This window comes from Sceloporus occidentalis, unplaced genomic scaffold, assembly GCF_023333645.1.
Source record: "Sceloporus occidentalis isolate IW3139 unplaced genomic scaffold, rSceOcc1.0.p SCAF_3, whole genome shotgun sequence".
NCBI classification, from domain to species: domain Eukaryota; kingdom Metazoa; phylum Chordata; class Lepidosauria; order Squamata; family Phrynosomatidae; genus Sceloporus; species Sceloporus occidentalis.
The window spans coordinates 77,965,942-77,985,461 of NW_028316983.1; the positions used below are offsets into that span (position 1 = coordinate 77,965,942).

At 39.6% G+C, this 19,520-nt stretch overlaps 1 protein-coding gene across 2 annotated transcripts in view; it reads right to left on the reverse strand.

Annotated features, from left to right (window-relative positions):
- LOC149316264 (BEN domain-containing protein 5-like) overlaps positions 1 to 19,520 on the reverse strand; it is a 1,092,722-nt gene that overhangs the window by 840,576 nt on the left and 232,626 nt on the right. For both annotated transcript variants that reach the window (XM_089515099.1, XM_089515102.1), the window contains exon 4: positions 15,936 to 16,030. In XM_089515099.1, the coding sequence (XP_089371225.1) occupies positions 15,936 to 16,030 (95 nt within the window). The remainder of the gene's footprint in view (positions 1 to 15,935; positions 16,031 to 19,520) is intronic.

Consider the following 19,520-nt stretch of genomic DNA (forward strand, 5'->3'; position numbering starts at 1 on the left):
TCAATTTTCTACAACCACATTAAATATTTTTAAATTACATCATCAACACAGAACACACTTCTTCAGAATATCAAAACTGTGGAGGTCACAGTAGCTCCATAGACAGGAAAGTAGTGTGAGTTAGTACAAAAAGTGCAAGACAGAGAGCACAGGCCAGCTGCAACAATTCCATACCCCCACAAGGATACAGTAAGGTATATAGTACACACTAGTAATGGTATGACTGGTAATATATTTTCTCATATCCCAGTTATTTTAGAGGCATTTTCATATAACTTGTGCTGTGAACAAGCAAAGAAAGGGGTGCTTCTGTGGTTTGGCACCTTTACAATTGTGAAACAAGGCAGAAATATATTCTTGGGAAGTGTCAAGCTTCATTATAGCTGAACGTGTTTTGGAAAATATCTTACCTTCTTCTCGGCAATCTAAATTTGTATGTGTTGATCCTAGAAGCCCAAGCACAAGGGCCTAGAGGTGTTACACATCTGTATTGAGATTGCCTGTGAAGAGGAAGAATGATGTTCTGAAAAGTATCTTGTTCTTATCAAACAGAGCACTTTTAAAGAACTGATTTCTCACAGATGTTTTCCTGAGACATGCAGGGTCTTCCCACTTTGCTGATATCAGCAAACTCAAGTCCACCTGCAGCACTCTCTCCTCCACTGCCCACTCCCAAAATTGCCCATGAAATGTCGTCAGTATGGAGCATGAAAAATGCCATAAGCACCCCTATATTGCACTCCTTCTGATTAGTTATGATTCACAACTGTAATCCAGTTTAGAAGCCATTCTTGGCTGCAAAGTGGTATATAAATAAGCAATCATAAAAAACCCACAGCCTACTTTGCTGCAAAAGAGCATGCTCAACTAAAATGTCTGTTGCTTTAGCTCAGTTACATTTTCTCTTATTTGACAGAGAAGAAATCAAAGCTGTCAGAGTGCTGTGAATGCAGAAGGAAAAGTTAGAGACAGTATGCTATTTATTTTCCACAATCATTTTAGGACCATAATGTTTCACACTAAAGGCTCTACTTGATCAATGGCTTGTTACAGACTGCCAAAATAAAGCTGCTTCGGGTCTCTTTGGAGGTATGCTGTTTAAATGATGCATGCACCCTAAGAATCCGGAAGCTGCACCAAAGCTGCACTCCAGTGATTAGGCATGGAGTGTGGCTTTGGCGCGACCTCTGGACTCTTAGGACCCATGCATCATTTAAATAGCATACCTCCAAAGAGACCCGAAGCAGCTTTATTTTGGCAGTCTGTAACAGGCCAATAGCTCTTAAACTGTGCACAAAGTCTGATAAATATCAGCAGACTTTGGTATACTATTACTGCACTGTCTCTCAACCCCTAAAAATCACAATGGAAACAGAGAAATGTACTGGAGTTTCCATCACATGCTGAAGAGGTATATCACCTTCAGGCTTAAACACATAAGCTTAATTATAAGTCAACGGCACTCTTGAGAAAAGTAAGGCCTGTTACAGACTGCCAAAATAAAGCTGCTTCGGGTCTCTTTTGAGGTATGCTGTTTAAATGATGCATGGGTCCTACGAGTCCGGAGGTTGCGCCAAAGCCACACTCCATTCCTAAGCACTGGAGTGCAGCTTTGGTGCAGCTTCCGGATTCTTAGGATGCATGCATCATTTAAACAGCATACCTCCAAAGAGACCCGAAGCAGCTTTATTTTGGCAGTCTGTAACAGGCCTAAGGAAACCTTTGGTATATGCATGGTTTTACTTTAGTCACATTTATATAATGCAATTGAATCATGGCTCTAATTGATAAATACATCAACTGATGTTCCATTCAGTGCCTATAATTATGGGCTCATTTAATGGAATAAAGTAAGAAAATATAATGAGTTATCCTTTCCCTCCCCAAAAATTATACTAGAATAGTGATCCATACAAGAATGTTGAAGGACCACTGCATTAGACAAACCATGTACACCATCCTACTCTATCACATTCTTCTACTTTTCCATTACCAGAAACCAGGAGAGCAAGTCTTATTATGGCAACCACTTTCCCTTTCCTCAGGTAAGAATATTCATCATTTACCTGAAAGAAGAATATAAGTTTAAATACTTTACATACTTGCTTAAATCTTTCCTGTGATGTCAGCACGGCCTAAAAATGCTTGGCTCTAACTTTCCTTGACATGTAAAAATATGACAAAGGACTAATACATTTTAAAAACCCACGTTATCTGCTGCACCTTCATTACTAGAGGAAATAAGTTTTGCCAACAATTATCAGTCATCCCAGAAATTTGGCAGAAATGCTTTTATGAGTTCCTCTTATTTATTAGAGAAAAATCCCTTGCATTACCCAATGCTAATTATACAAATACCTAGTGTTCACAATTATAATGATTCAATGAATTTGAGAAGTGTGGGAGGTAGAGAAGATACCAAAGCTCATATATCCCAGGCTTGGAATGTATACTGACTAGGAAGGGGGAAATTACAAGTCCTGATTTTTTTTCAACATAAATTTTACACCCTCCCTTCATACACTAACTGATGCTGCACTGTGCTGTAACAGTGGTTGACTTTCCTCCACTCCAGCAGGCAGCTTCCAAAGGGATTGTTGTTATTTCCTCCAGTAACTAACAGACAGCAGATGCCTTACATAACCTAAAGCCCCTTGTGTATTCTGCCCTAACAATCTTTTGTGGGCTAAGGAGGAGGAAAGGGACCTAGATCTTCCTTCCCCACCCCTGTTGTTCCACTGGTTGAAGTAAGCACTGGAGTAAGGACTGGGCTGTGGAAGGAAAGAAAAAGAGGGGTAAAGGTAGACCTGCAGCAACTGCAAACCAATTTAGAGCACTGACATGGGACAGAATAGGGTTGGGGAGGAGTGGGAGTCAAACATTCCTCCCTATTTCTTATAAGTACATATCATTTCTTATAAATCTAGGCAGACTCTCTCCTGTGTGAGGCTAACTGCCCCTTTCTTAGGTAGAGAAGATTGTGTTTCTCGAGAAGTCTCTGTACTGTTACATCTGGAAAAACTTGTAGGTAAATCTTCCCAAGTGTAGTCCAAATGAAAGAGTTTTACCTTGCTGGAGGTAGAAACTTCAAAGAATTAAGTACCAATCCACTAGCTTCCTCTTGTTAAAGTTTTCCCTGTAAAATTAGATACAAAAGGATTCCAACCTCAAACCTAAATTCCTTATCTCCTTGCAAAAGAGGAAACCCAAGCAGGCAGGCATTCATCAGGCCATTCACGAAATACCAGACAGCCCTACCAAAGTAAAGAACGTAATGGTAACCTAGCCGAATATATTGTGGAATGTCACTGGATTTAGTGACTATTGTATGCCCATTCATTCATTCATTCATTCACCATCATAGAATAAAAATAAAATGTATAAAATACCTAAAAATACACACAAATACAACTAAAATGCAGCTAGAATTCATAAAACACTAAAAACAAATGTCTGTCTCTATCTAATACTGCAAAATTGAAAGTTGAGGAAGGTAAAATGTTAAAATTCCATAGATGTTTCTGTGTTAAAATCCACTCTCCTAAAATTTGTCTATGAGTAATAATACACACAGAACTTAGCAACCTTCTCTGTAATTTGAGCTTCTGAGTTCCCAAGCAGGAGGGAGAGATAAAATCTTTTTGTTCTCCCTGGACTTTTTTTTGTAAAATTGGGATAATTAGTCTAGGATGAGTGCCTTGATAAAATGGACAATCAAACATGATCAATTGACTCTATTGCTAGATTTAAATATAGGCAGATATGCTTGTGAAAGGGTATTTCTTTATATTTACCTTCCAACATGGTTGACAACAGCACATTAAAATATACCATAGTAAAAACGCATATGTCTTAATCTAAGTGGGTGTTGTACCAATAAAAGGCTGTTTTCAAGAAAGGAGATAATAAAGCAAATATAACCCTCCTCAGTAGGATCGCTTCTTATAAGCACTGTCCCTTATCTAAGGGTTACAAAGTTATAATGAGGGTGCCTCTCATTATAATGGATATTCCTTATTTGAGAGCTAGAAAGCATGTCCTTTTATACACTGAATTGTTGTGTGCCTTCAAGTCATTTCTGGTTTATGGCAACAGGGTTTTCTTAACAAGATTTGTTTAGAGGAGGGTTGCCTTTGCTGAGACAGTGTTACATGCCAAAAGTCACCCAGGGGGTTTCAATGGCTTAATGGGGATTCAGACCATGTTCTCCAAAGTCATAGTCCAACACTCAAACCACTACACAATGCTAGGTCTCATAGACTGAAGGAGATGCCCTAAATCCAATATTTGGGGGCGTGGCATTTTGAGAAAAGATGAGACCACATTACAGGAGCAAATAAGCATGTCGAAGCTCACTGCCAATACAGATAATACTGATATGATTAAAAAGGATGCATGCCAAAAAAAGAAACCAAGTATGGATTTTCATGAAGAGAGAATTTTGTCAATCCTATAAATCATGAATTTTGACTGTCCCTTATTGATATTTTGAAAATCTGGCAACCCTACCCTAGTACTAATGAGAATAGCAGAAGAATGTATGTATCTCACTTAGAAGTCCATTTTCAATCTGAACAAATCTCAGAACCAGGGGCAGTATTGAACTGCTTTAAAAAGATTTGGGAGATGTCCCAATTGAACTGCAGCTTCTTTGAAGTGGTCTAAATCTGAACACCTCTAACCATTGAGGGAGATAAGAAGTGTATGCTTTCACCCAAATTTAAACATCTCACTTCCACAAAAAATGCTGTGCCTCTCTGTGTGGTATAAAATTTCCACAACTGCCCTAGCAACATAGAGCATGTCTTTTTTCTTTTCTTTTTTGGTAACTCTCTGAACTATAAATGCATAGTTGCGTATGGAGAAAGAGACAGACAGACAGAAACTATATGTCATCGTACAGACCATGTCACAATGTTAATTTTACAAGAGCTTGAATGAAGTTCCTGCTACAAAGATTTTCAGTAAAACAGATGGTTGAAGTAGGCATTAAAAAGGAGCAAATAACATATGGATGGGAGGAACTTAATATTTTTCGGTGGGGGGTGGCTTTTCAAGAAACACAATGGTAAGAGTCAGAGTTGCAACCAAGAGCATACCAATGGTCCCTTTTTTTCCACAATGCCAAGAATGATGTGGTGTAATGACATTCCAGGGGCAATGTTCAAATAAAGGCTGGCAACACACCATTCCCCCCCTCCCCCACATTAAGTTATTATATAGCATAATTGTGGAGGGAAAGGGCTATTTTGCAATACTACCTCTACTTGAAGTGGCAAGAAAGCACTTGTCTAAGGCCTGTTACAGACTGCCAAAATAAAGCTGCTTCAGGTCTCTTTGGAGGTATGATGTTTAAATGATGCATGCATCCTAAGAATCCGGAAGCTGCACCAAAGCTGCACTCCAGTGCTTAGGAATGGAGTGTGGCTTTGGCGCGACCTCTGGACTCTTAGGACCCATGCATCGTTTAAATAGCATACCTCCAAAGAGACCCAAAGCAGCTTTATTTTGGCAGTCTGTAACAGGCCTAAAAGAGGAAATAGGAGAAGGAGCTGCTTCAGCTTTTCTTGGGAAGCCATGATCCCACATTATTATTTTTCTTCTCTTCTTTCGTTGTTAATGAAAGATCTATTCCCCCATAATCTGCAAATGTGACCACAAAAATGAAGAGCAGATCTTTTGGCTCAGCACTGAAATGTATTATGGAAATGAATGCACAACATCTGAGCCTTATTAATGTGTTCGGGCCTAGTTCATGTTAGCCCAAACATGTGCGAGCAACAGGAGGAGATTGGTGCCCCCCCCCCCCATCACTATTTCAAAATTCTGAAAATAGCCTCCATTTTATGTGGAGGTTTTGCGCAAGATCCATAACCTTGAAGGGGGGCAGTTTGGTGAGCTATGTGGGCTGGGCTAGACCACTCTCTTTGTCATGTGTTTAGTTTAACCCATTAGAATGGGGCTCTGCTCTGCAGAAAGTTGTTTGATATCAGAAAGATGCTCAATGCATTGAATAGAAAATGATATTTAGTGTACCATGCTAAATAGCTCTGAACAGAACCAACAATGCCCATTTAAGCTATCCTGGTTGCTCTGCTAATATAGACCAGGCATTACCACAATATTACCTGCCCATACATATCTGGCTGGTGACCACCAGCCCTGCTGTACCCCACCTGATTCTTTTTCTTAAGAAAAGGAAAAGAAAAGAAATGTAACCCTAGGGGATGTGGGGCATTACCTCCCTGGGCCATTGATACCCAAGAATGTCTTAAAATAAAACAGAAAATTCAAAATGATGTTTGAAGTTTTATTTTGTTTTGAAAAGCCCTCTCCCAGGCCTGAAATGGGCCAAAGGGATAAAAACACATGTGCCCAAGGAGGTGGAGGGGCCATTTCTAACTCAAAGGTTTGTTTGTTTGTTTGTTTGTTTGTTTGTTTTAAATGGAGGTGATAAGGGGACCTGGGGACCTTAAAATGGCCTTGAGATCTACACACAGCCCCAAACCATAGTTTTCTCAGAACTTAGCTATGGCATATTGGCAGAATTACCTCTCTTCCTTCCACATCCTTTAAGACCAAAAGCCACTATTTTCCTTAACAGCTTCTTACTCCCCCACATTTATTCCTAGTATTGGAAACTGAGGGTTATAGGTTACACAGTGATGGGGACATCTTGGAAAACAACTCTGTTTTTACCTGCATGACTCAGTAAGGTCCCTGCTACCCTTTTCTTTTCTATTACACCATGTTTACTACTGGCTTTCTTCTTTCTCTCCCACATGTAATAACTATTTACCTCTAGTAACCTCTAATAACATTTCCTCCAGTGTGCAAGTGACAAAGGCATAAATGCCAAACAATCCCAGCTGGCTGCGGTCTACACAGACAAAGAAACTTTAAAAACCAAGAAGTTACAGCTAATCAAAATTCAAATGCTGTCAAAACAGCTCTGCCCTCTCTTGATCAATAAAACATGAAGAAACACTGCTCTTTTTATTTGCATTGCTTTTCTATAAATCTATCAAATAAAATGCAAACAGTAACCCTCCTGATGTGAAGGGAAAACAAGTTTACTGACATCTATATAAATTAACATTTAAGTTACTCCACAGGAAACTCCAGCACCCAAACCACTACAGGGAGAAATACTACCGTGGAATCTAGAAGAATTTGTAGCAGATGTAATAGATGTCAAAGCAATGCTTGACTAGAAAGACAAGTCCTCATTTAACAGCCATTTTGACGAATGAAATAAAAAATGAGAAATGCTAGTAACAATTTTGCCAAGGGCACAGAGGCCTGCAACCTGACATTCTATTTTTAAAACACTATAAATATAGAGTTATAAATCCTCTTTTCATGCAGTTAAAGTCACATTAGATGTTGTCTGATATCACTGTTGACAAATGAATATATGACAAGCTGTCTTAAGGAGTTGCAGAACCTGAGCAAGAGACCTGCAGCATCCTCCTCCTTCCCCCTATTCATCCTGCTTATATGGTGGTAGATTCTGTCACTAACTCCTTTTCCAAGAGAAAATCTAGCCAGCCACTTTGCAGCCCATGGTTCTCAGTTGAATGTAGTAGCTAGCTTTCGTTCTCATTTGTCCCAGTATGAAATTGCAGAAACCACTGGACATCAGGAAGAAATTTTCCATTCTGTCTTGATAAGGTCACCAAGATGCAGCTAAGGAAGACAGCACAGCTCTCTCACAATACTTTTAAAACTTCCAGGAGTCATCACCTTTACAGCTTCCTCTAGAATTATTCCCTCATCCTCCAGTGGGACTGGTGTAACCACATGAGAAAAAAAATTACACAATATTTCTGAACCATCTTGAAAGTATGGCCTCTACCACATTCATAGTGACAATAGCATTGGGATCACCTTCTGCCTGACATCTCCAGTCAGCTGAAAGTCCCTGGTGGCCTGAGGATTCAGCAGATACCTGGCTACATCAGTCACTGATGCTGGCTTTGACAGTACATGGCACGGTATTACCCCACATGCAGATGACAACATTACCCCTGCTCATCACCAACTCCTGCAGTTGGTTATATGTGCTTCTGAATTATCTGGACTTCACCTAGCACTTTCTCATCGCTGAAAGTGCAGAATGTCTGAAAACTTTACAGGTGTCAAATAGATATTTGCCAGCTACAGCTCTACAGGGAGGAGATGCTGTTCTATAAATACTAATTAGAGTTTGGTGCAGGATCTTTGCTGAAATACCTAAGGTGATGAGTGGCCAGTTGTTACTTTAAAAAGATTAGTGCAATTTGAAAACTAATGTCCCCAATGAGCAGTGCTCTTGCTGAATAATCAAGAATTATAGCCACACTCTGCCCAAAGAGAGTGTTTGCTCACTTCATCATTTAGAAAATCTGCTGCCTACTGGATAAGTCACTTTTCCATTTCACTTCAAAAAGTTGCAAAAACTTTAGGGAATCAGGGGAAAGGGTACACACATATACTTCATGTTTAAGAGTTAGCCTGTTTTGGCCTCTGCTACAAACTTTAGTCAGAACAAGTGATGACTACTATGCAGTATTAAGGGGTATATAACAAACAATAAATGAATCAGAGAGGAATTGGATAAGATATAGGATGGACATTAAAAATATTTACAGCAGCTTGAAGGAAGAGCCCACACTGCAGAATTGTTAATGCCATTGTAAGCTTAACTTAGTTCAAGCTTAACTGATTATGAACTCATAGCCAAGAATCTTTGTAGTCTCTCCTTCCCTAGCAAAAGGTTGGAGTGGGAGGACTGGCAGTAGAAAGGGTTGGCTGGCAACATCAAAGTATGACAGGCTTATTCTCAGTTCTTAAATATTCTTTGTCATCTGGTGAATGGGATTGTAGTTTCTAACATATTCTAATTAAAAGACTTGGGCTGGCAGGTAACAACAAGTGTCATTCTCATACACCATGGTTGTAAAGAATGTTTATGAAAATACTCAAGAATTTCAAATCACTGCTATAGATCTGTCTGGAAATTCATTGGGGGGTTTTTATGCCTTCAAATCTTTCCCCAGTTATGGTGACCCTATCATGGGGTTTCCTTGGCAATATTTCTTAGAGGAGGTTTGCCATTGCCTTCCTCTGACACTGAGAGAACATGAGGTGTCCAAGGTCACCCAATGGGCTTCTGTGGCTGTGTGAGTTTGAACCATGCTATTTCAGAATCCAGAATTCTAGTCCAACAATGCCTGGAAAAATGGTAAATAAATATACACAACAAAATGAATAAAAGTTAAATACAAGACCTCCCCTATTTTCAGTATGTCCTCTACACCACTGCTTTTTCACCTGTTTGTCAAGCTACACTTGCCCAGAAAAGGTGGAATTAACAGTGAGAGGTGAGGTTGATTCCACCATATATGCAAAGGGATCTTGAAGCACCTTTGAGACACAAAAGAAGGTACAGAAAAACCAGACACTTTAGTCTTCCTGGGGATACCATCTCTGACCTCAGGAAAACAGTCCTTGACCAACAACTACTACAATGGAAGATTGGGAAGAGAAATAGCTGAATTGGGATATATCCATAAACTCTAATCAGTCAACAGTGACTTGGACAGAGATAATGGCTCCCTGGCACACTACACATATTATAATGCTGGCTAGCACCCCAGCCTGATGAGGACACTCTTGGCTAGTTTACTACCTCTCCTTTCTGGTTTCCAGCCTGCATACACCACATTCCAAAACATTCATATGGTTATCTATAAACCCTGGCCTTTGGCAACATCTTCCCTCCTGCCTTTGGGATCATTGTTAAAACTGAACTTGCGACCTCATCACCATACCCACAAATTTTGCATTTCTATGGCTATTCATACAGTCTGATTATAAAGGTCCTTCCTGGGTACTAGTTCACTCCATGGATCTGAGGAAGGAGAATTAGGGATTGGACAGACGGGGGGAAAGGGGCGGACAGAGGCCACCCCTTTATCAACCGCATCATTGCCACTGCAACCGCATGTTGCGGCAATGATGTGCTCAGAAGAACGGTTCCTTTTTCTGCCACTGCCAAAGCCTCACTAGCGCCCTGGAGTGGCGCAGTGGCATCTGTTGTGCGCCACACTGTTTGGAAATGGTGCACAACAGGCATGCTCACCAAAATGGCACCAGGAGAGTGCAGTAGGGCTCAGGAGCATGGGGACACTCCACTCTCCTGAGTCCTTAAATCAGCCCAGGACAGTGCTTTTTGCCCATCTGTATCAGGCCTAATCTATGAAAGCTTATGCTACAACCTCTTTCCCTCAAAGGTGCTGCAAGATCCTTCTTTATACTGATATTACAGACTAATACAGTTATATCTTTGAATTCTAATATATGGTTTTTATAAACTTTGGGGGGAACTACTGGAAGACCCATTTATATTAGAGTAGAACTGGCAGTATCGGATGAACTTGATCTCTTCTCCCACTGCCATTCCCTTCTCCTTTTTAGATTGTAAGCCTAATTAACAATTTGTAAGCAGCTCTGAGAGCTTTTGTGGCAGAAGACTGGGGTATAAATATTCAAAATGAAATGAAATATCTTCAGAATGCTTGGAATGTCAGGAAGAAAACAAACACATATTTTCCAAGTTGTTGTTGTTGCTGCATGCCTTCAAGTCATTTCAGACCCTAAAGCAACCCTATCGTGGGGATTTCTTGGCAAGATTTGTTCTGAGGAGTTTTGCCGTTGCCTTCCCTTGAGGCTGAGAGAATGTGACTTGCCCAAGTTCCACCAGTGGAATGAGCTGGGCATCGAAACCTGGTCTCCAGAGTTATACTCCTATGGTCAAATCACTATGCCACACTGGCTCTCTTTCCAAGTAAACTGGAGTATATTGGGGTCTGTTAGATCACTAAATAGATCTACAAAATATTAGTCTCTGCTAATGAGAACCACCAAGAAAAAGACTTGAAATGTTGCCAACTTATTTAAAAGCTGTGAACAAGCAAATCATTCTGATCAATTTTACCTGACAAGTCATATCACATCTCATTGGTTTAAATTAGTACCTCTCCTGTTTGACTCTGTTTTATGCGTCATGAAACACAACCAATAAAACTTGATGTGACACAATCCTGAGTTACCTCACAGGAGGTGTGATTTACTGCCATGAGATCTGGTTGATGTAACTGACACATAATCTCAAACAATGTTTGCAAACTGTATGAAAAGAATAAAGGCACTTTTCTAAGTGAAATCATCTCTGGAATTTACTCTAAGTAAAGTTATTATATTTGGAACACATATTTTTCTGTCTCACAGCAGCTCTATCACATCACCTTATATTTATATATTCAGCTTCTGTTTCTTCTTAAAAGCAATTTATGATTTTAACGGAGTTTTAGTATCTTATGGTAGTTAAGAGATAATATGCAGTGACTTTTAGTATTCAATATGCAATGACATTTAGTATTCAACATTTAATAGCTTGCAAGGTATTATATTTAATATGTTTCCAAAAATGAAACAGTATATATCAACATGTGTAATGGTATGATCCTCTTTTTCTAAGAAATAGCTGTGCTAGCCCCTTGCAACATAAAAAGGAGGTGGGGAGACAAAAAACAAAACTGTTGCTCTTAGAGATACTGCTACATTTAGCAGTATCTCTAAGGAGGTGTTCCCACTGGCCTAAAACACGGATTAGGATGTGAATTAAGGGGGCATTGTTCCCATTTAACCCCAAATTCGATCCGCATTGCCCCGGAATCGTTCCCATTGAGATTCGAATACCTATAAACCGGTTTTAAAAAAACAGTAGGTTTTAACGCGGATTATTTTTGCTCCTGGGGTCCAATTCGCGGTATCCAAATGGGAACGAGGACACCATTTTTAACTATTATTATATATATTTTTCTTTTTTTGCTTCTGCCTGAGCCCCTGAGCAGCAGATGGTGGGCTTTGCAGGACATGCCCTTGATCGGATTTCCCAGCCCTGGGTTTTGGATGCAGTCTCCCCCCACTGAAACCCACTGCCTTCTCCCCCTTGATCCAATTTTCCAAACCTGGGCTTTGGATGCAGTCTCCCTCTCCACTGAAACAGTAGGGGTGTGTGTGTGTGTGTGTGTGTGTGTGTGTGTGTATGTGTGTGTGTGTGTATTCCGACCCTGGGCTTTGGATGCAGAGTTTCTCTCCACTGAAACCCACTGCCTTCTCCCCCTTGATCCAATTTACAACCCTCGGCTTTGGATGCAGAGTCTCTCTCCACTGAAACCATAATAAACTGCCATTCCCAGGATTCCCTAGCACTGAGTTATGGCAGTTAATACGGGGAGACACAGAAGAGCCTCGGATGGGGAGACACAACAGAAGAGTCTTGGATGCAGACGATTTTCATTGGGTGCCCCCCCAAAAAAAACCCAAGACTTGTGACGTCTGAAGCCTACGCGCTCGATTGACAGCTTGCGGACACAAATGGGAACAGGGAGCAAATTAATCTGCTTTAAAATAAAGCGATTTAAAATAAATGGGAACAAAAACAGGGTCTAAATGAATCGAGGTAATTTGCCCCTTTTTGTAATGGAAACGATGGAAAAAATTCGAATTATTCCCGGAACATAATCCGAATCAGAATCGCACGAATATAATCCGTTTTATCTGCCAAGTGGGAATGCCCCCTAAGAGTAATGTACGTTTGTTTGTTTGTTTGCGCTTTTCTGCATATAAGCCCACTTCCTCAGATGCAGCAGAGGATATCCAAGCTTCTTCATACTTCTATGCATGTAGCCTAATAGCTAGGAGAAGGCTTGATTGGGCAAATACTAAAGCTTTTCAGGAAAAAAAGCCTTGAGAATCCATGTTGCCAAGTACATGGTTCCCATTAATAATCCTTGCACTATTGCAATTGTATTGTTAGTTCTAAAACAAAAGTCTGCATTTTACAAGGGAAACCAGAAAATCTTCACATGCTAAGATTCAGAGCTATAACATAAATTTCACAGCAAACTGCAAAAAGAATTGCCCATTGCTCAGTAAGAACACAGCAGGAGGAAAAATAGGGGGGTGTGGGTTTAAGTACTCCACAAGAGTGCAGCTTTTGGGGATTCTGATGTTAACAAATAATTTTATTATAATAATAATAATCATGTACCAAGAGAAAGAGGAGGAGGAGAGCACAAGGAGGAGGAACCATCTTTAATAATTATTAAAAGTAAGAATGTCTTTGCTTGCAAAGGGCAAGACACCTAACAAGGAGGGCTAAAAATGGAAAGATTAACTCCATTACAAGCTGGACATAGATATAAAAGGATCTCAACCTAGCACATAATGGTGTGATGATAACCAAACTGAGGAAGAGGAGAAGACGCTGGATTTTCCAACTTGAAATTTTGTCCCAACAATAATGGGCAGAAAGAAATTCAGACTATCTACAGTACATGTGATATCCTGAATATCACCACTATGTTACTACAGGACATTGTCTCACAATAATAACTACCACAACCATCCATATTGACCACTTCTTTATTGTTATAAAGACTCATAAGAAAGATCTTTAAAAGGGAGGAATAAGAGAATATGTTAGTGTTTCTAAAAACAAAATCCTATGCAAATAACTGGAGAATGTGCAAAAAAAAAAAGCAAACACGTGCAATTCCAATACATTCTATGCAGAAGCATTTAGTAAGTTGCTCAATTGCTCTTGGAAGAACAATTCTCAATTTTAACTCACAAAAGGAAAATATTTCAATCATTTTAGCATATAACTAGTTGTATTATTTTAATTTTGTATACTGTGCAGCTCATTAAACACCTTTGATTCTATCACAACCTAACTGATTCTAGGATTGTTTTAAACTGCTTTTAAGAGCTTTTTAAAAAACATTTTAATGTGTTTTTTAAATGTTTTTTTATTTTTGTATTGTTTTAATTGGTTTTTATTTGTTCATCTCCTTAGGGGGCAACAGAAAAGTACTTTAAATAAATGAATATTATTCAGGAATCTTAATATTAATGTTAAAAAAAACCCAGATCATCCGAACTATATTAAAGGGGCATGGGTATCTGAATACTACCTTGACAACAGCAAATGGCTTTACAAGAAAAAAAATATATAGAAATGTTTTACAGGTTTCACAAGAATACCATGGAAACAGCTATAAAGATGACTGTAAAAGGAACTCAACAATAATCTGTCAGGAAGACAATCAGTCCTAGCAGCATAAATGACCAATTAAGTGGTACACTACCTGTTTGCTGATATGTAATCATACTTTGCAGTAAATTGATGTTCAGTAAAAGAGTACCCAAGCATCAGTAAAACATCCATCTTAACCAACAGAAACCAGATCAACTTACCTTTTTTTAGAAGTTTCAAGATTTGTTTCCAAAAGGATGTTTTGTAAGTAAATGCTTAAATGTATCCCTACATATAAAGAAAGCTCTACATAAATTCATGAAATACAGCTATACTTAATGGACAAGGGTGGGTTTTGCTTTCTGGTGGCTTAATATCACTAAAGCCCAAAGGTGTTTTGATTACAATCTGATGCAACTATGGGTTCCTGGATGGGAGAGCAACTGTATGCATGTCATGGCAGAATCTTTAGGAGAAAAACAAAAGTGAAAATAAAACAGCTGTTGCTATCTCCTTATCTGCTAAGCCATCCTTTTCTCTGGAATATAGTTATCCCTATTTAAATGCACATCTGAATACACATTTTTAAACAGTAAGTAGAAATTTTTTATTAAGAAAACATGGGTGAATGACATTTTTTGTTTTCCTTCAGTTTGCATTTCAGTATGAAACCACATCAAGGAAATAACAGAGTAAAACAATTAATTAGTAGTAAACATTACAATTTAATCTGTAAATAGAAAAGTTCAGAAAGCAATACAGATCTGTTTCATGTATTTATTTTGTTTGAAAATATTTCAAACAATATTCCTGCAGAGAAAAAAAAATGTAGGAAGAATAATAGTTCACATGCTGAAGATGTTGTAGTGTTTTGGTATGAGTTCACCCAAAATAGTAAGATCAAAGCCCTAAGAAGTCAAAGTACTATGCATATCTCAGATAAGATCCTTTGTCCAACAAAAACTATACCATCTCACTTATCAGACAAACCATCTGATAGCTTACTGCCAAGAGTTGGCCAATGCAAGTTAGACCAGCCTTTATTAGCAAAGCACCCAACTGACTCAAATATCTATTAACATACTGGGGGGAGGGTGCCATGGGAAATCATTATTCAATTCTGATTCTACTGGATGTGTATAACTGTCCTAATCATACCAATCAAAAATCCACCAAATAGTGATAGTTGCATCAGATTGTAGTCAAAATACTTCATTGGCCAACCAAAATGTACAATATGCATGTTGCAAACTTTTGAAGCTTCATTGGCTTCTTCATCAGGCAAGGTGTTAAAAACCAAACAGAAGGAAAAAATGTCATCAATACTGGGCATATTGGATTGCCAAGGAAGTGTCTTTTTTGTGATGCAAATGGATGATAAATTGCCTGGACTGTGAAAATCTCCCAGGTGCCACATGGCCAGAAGGAGGGACCACTCTGCAACATATTCCCCCTCCATACCATCTTAACTAAGAAGAGAAACAGCAAAATGCAGGCCTATGACTAACATCTTCAATTTTTTTCTTCTGTTTGGTTTGTAACACCTTGCCTGATGAAGAAGCCAGTGAAACTTCAAAAGCTTGCAACATGTATATTGTGCATTTTGGTTGATCAATAAAGTATCAATGTTCAGTAGATTTTTTTTATTAGATTTGCTAAATGGCCAATACAGCCACCCCTGGATGGGTCCTAACCATGTCATACACAAGACTGACTACAGAAAACAACTATCCCGGTATGCATACGAAAAGAGCCAAACATACCCAGGGTACAGCAGTTCTAAAATGCATTGTGGCCACAACTTTCACCATCAGCACAATATTAACTGGGCTACTCACTGACTTACCATTTAGGCCTGCTTGTTGATTTTACCATTGGAGACATTCCATCCCGATACAGGCTTTTGGTTTTACTGAAGTTGACAATGTTGAAAATGACTCTCTGAAAGACACAAGTGGTATTGCGGGGGAGGGATTTCAGTTAAATGTGTTTGACACAAATGCTAATATTAAATCTGTATAACTGAATTTTAAAGCTCAAACATTAAAGCAATTGTTTTTTCCTCAAAAACGCCTTTTGATACATGCAAAGACTTGTGTTTATTCTAGGACATGAAACTTCTTTTGACAAATCAAAATTAAGACTGATTCAGATCAAGTTTGAAGCAGGTGATATCAGCTTCTTTTTAAAAAAAAATCCAGAGTGAATCAACCTGGATCACACAGATTGTGTTAAATTTGGATCAGTCCAGAGAAAAGGGGAGGTTGTACAGAATATCCAAAAGCACCATATAAGGTGAACACCATGCTGGCATGATAGGGAGGGGAGCTGGACTTTGCTCAGTTACAGTTCTATCTTCAAATGCAGGAATTTTACCAGTAGTCTCCAGCCTATGAGCTTACAAGAAGCAAGGGTGTGAGGTCACTGAATAACTTATATTCAATGCCCTTATTGAAATTTGTGCTCCTTTCCTAGACTAAGCTAGTAGCAATTAATCTCAGCCTGTCTGCTTCATCATCCAGAGCCTACTATGTTGATTCTTGGTAATGTATTTTACTTATATCCACTACTACTGGCCCTTAGGTGCGTGCTTCAGAGCAGAGGAACCTGAACTGTAAACTCTACCAGAGTGCCTCCAATACTAGGAGACTTTTGCCTGCCTGCAGAGGAAGCTTGTTTTTATTTTCCTCTCTCTTTACTTGTATTCTTGTGTGTTTCCATGCCAATTGGGATCACAGTGCCCCCAACAAGCAGCATGCAGCTCCCTCCCCCCTGACATCCCCCATCCCCATGCTGAAAATAAAACCAAGTGAAAAATTTACAGCTGTGTTTCCAGAAGCACCCAGGGAACGATTGGCCATTTCAAGGAGACATATGGGTCTCTTTTGGACTTGAAAGAGGTGACTGACCATTTTTATACTACTTCATTTCAGCATGAACATCATGATGGGAAAGAGTAAAAATGATCTCCTTTAAAGATGCCTACTCTTGGTTACTACTGTGTATGTATCACATGTATTTATTTATTTATTACACTAATAGCACACATGACATCTGAGACACTAGAGTACAAAACAGCAAAATGACCTGGCAGGACTGACAGTACGTACTTCTAAAATGCATTTCATTTTTTGAAAAAGGGAAATTTAATGGAAGATGGCACAACTCCAGAGTTCCTTCTTTTTTACTTTGGCAGGGGCTATCAGCTGTGAATTGGCCACTATGCAGTGGCATCACTGGGTGGGTGTGGAGGGTGCAGACCATACCAGGTGATGCCTGAGAGAAGAGGTGACACCTGGTGGCGCCCTCCTGCTCCCCATGGAAAGAACTGAGGCAGTGGCTAGGATGACAGGTGAGCAAGGCAGTGGGAGGGGAGGGTGGAACAGTCTGCCGCCACTCCCCAACAGCCCCCCCCCCCAAAACCACACAGTGATGCCACTGCTGCTACATCTCAAATTTCATTATCTTTAAATAAGCAGAAAAAGTATAATTGGCTGGGCTTCTCAGTGTGAGAGAATGGATTTGGATTTGAATTTTGAAGACTCCATTCAGGTCTGGAATCCTGCCTTCATATAGCTGGAACCGAACTGACCTGAATTAGAGCTCAATCCAAATCAGTCTCTAATAAATTTGGTGGGTATGTGTGTGTGTGTTTGTGTGGCTTTCCACACCCCCTGACTTGCAAATTCAATATTGCAACATTCACTCTGCAGTACTTCTGGCTACTGTGCTGAGAGACATTTTTTAGAAGTGGCTAAGGATCACAATACGTCTTCATACATGAAGTTTGGGAACTCCTAAACATTAGTTATAGAATGACTCCATCCACACATAATGCTATATTTCTGCCTCAATCTGCATCTGAAGGCTGTTGGCTGCACTGAAGAAGCAATTCCAGTGGGAAAAGGAAAGCGAACTGGAAGTAAAAGAATAAGAGGGCTCTGAGTAAGACTGTTCAATGGCCTCTTATTCTTAGTTATTATAACTATGCCTCGTGGGTATTCTGACTTACCAGAAACAAGAAAGAAAACTCATGAGACCATGTACTGAGTCCACTATAAAAACAACACCTGTCCTTGCTTCCTAATTTGAGGCCCCACAAACTATAATGAGAGAGAAAGAGAGAGAGAAATGTGTGCTTTTCCAATTAAAAATAGACATGGTAATGAATATGTTGAATATATTATGCAAATCACAACCTACTGATCAAACCTCAAGCTGAGAAACAATAGTTCACAACAATCTTGCAGTATTTTTCGTCCTGCAGGTGAGACTGTGCATGATTTACAAAATCCTGCAGTGTTGCCTAGAGGTACTTAGTGACTAATGTAGCTTGAGAGGTAAGCAGAAGCCAAGAGAGTAGTTTACACCACAAGTCTCCAATCTTCTACTTCGGTTTTAACTTGATAATATAGGTTGGGCAGAGAGAATAGTGTACAAAGACCAGCAGTGTTGTGGGCTATACAGTTAGTGCTGCAGGTCATGGCTAAACAGAGGCTGCTTAGGATTCTTAGACAAAAATCCAAATACCGGTATTTCTCAGGTTTTAACAAAGGTGAATATCCTTAAATTGTCTCCTCAGATCTCTTCCTAGGCCACATCAAGCAGTACCACCTGTGCAGATACCTTACTATCCCTTCACATATATATCTTTAAGTGCCTAAAAACCTAAAAACTAAAAAGAACATTAATAATGAATAATAAAATAAATAATAAAACTTTTATTTATATCCCGCTTTTCTGTGACAGGACAATCAAAGCGGCTTACAACACGTTAAAATCCACATTTACAAATTTATATCCCAAATTCTCCCCCTTAAAACAGGAAATTAATTCATGAAATTAAACCCAAATCAGACCAGGAACTGAATGTTCTTAGCCATGGACCCAGGGAGTGTACATCTAACTTCATGAACCTTATGCGCCATACACATGCACATGGGATATACTGCAAGAGGTAACTGAGACTTATGTCCTGCAACCACAGCTGCCTACTTCTATGAGTGAACTGGATACAGTTCAGGTCCTGGAGTTCTGTTTACACTAGAGGATGGAGAGATGATCTTTGTTTGTGATTATTCCTCCATTCTACAGCCCCTGCTTTATGCCTCCTTAAAAGCTCCTCTGCAGCATTGAGGAGTAATGACACCTGGTGGATTCCATGGCAACAGAATGGTAGATTCACTCCAGATTTAAAGGACATATCCAGAGACATATCCAGTTAGAAATACCACCATAGATAGCTTCTTTAAAGGTTTAAACTGAAACGGGGGCAGGTTACAGACCGCCGAAAAGCGGCGGCCTGTACCCGCCCCTTTCCCTGGTGTATTGGGGCCTCAGCGGCCAGAGCGGCAGCCGCTGAGGCCCCGATCTGCCGCTTTCCGGGCCACGGGGAAGCAGCAAAAGGCCCCTTCCCCGCAGCCTGGAAAGG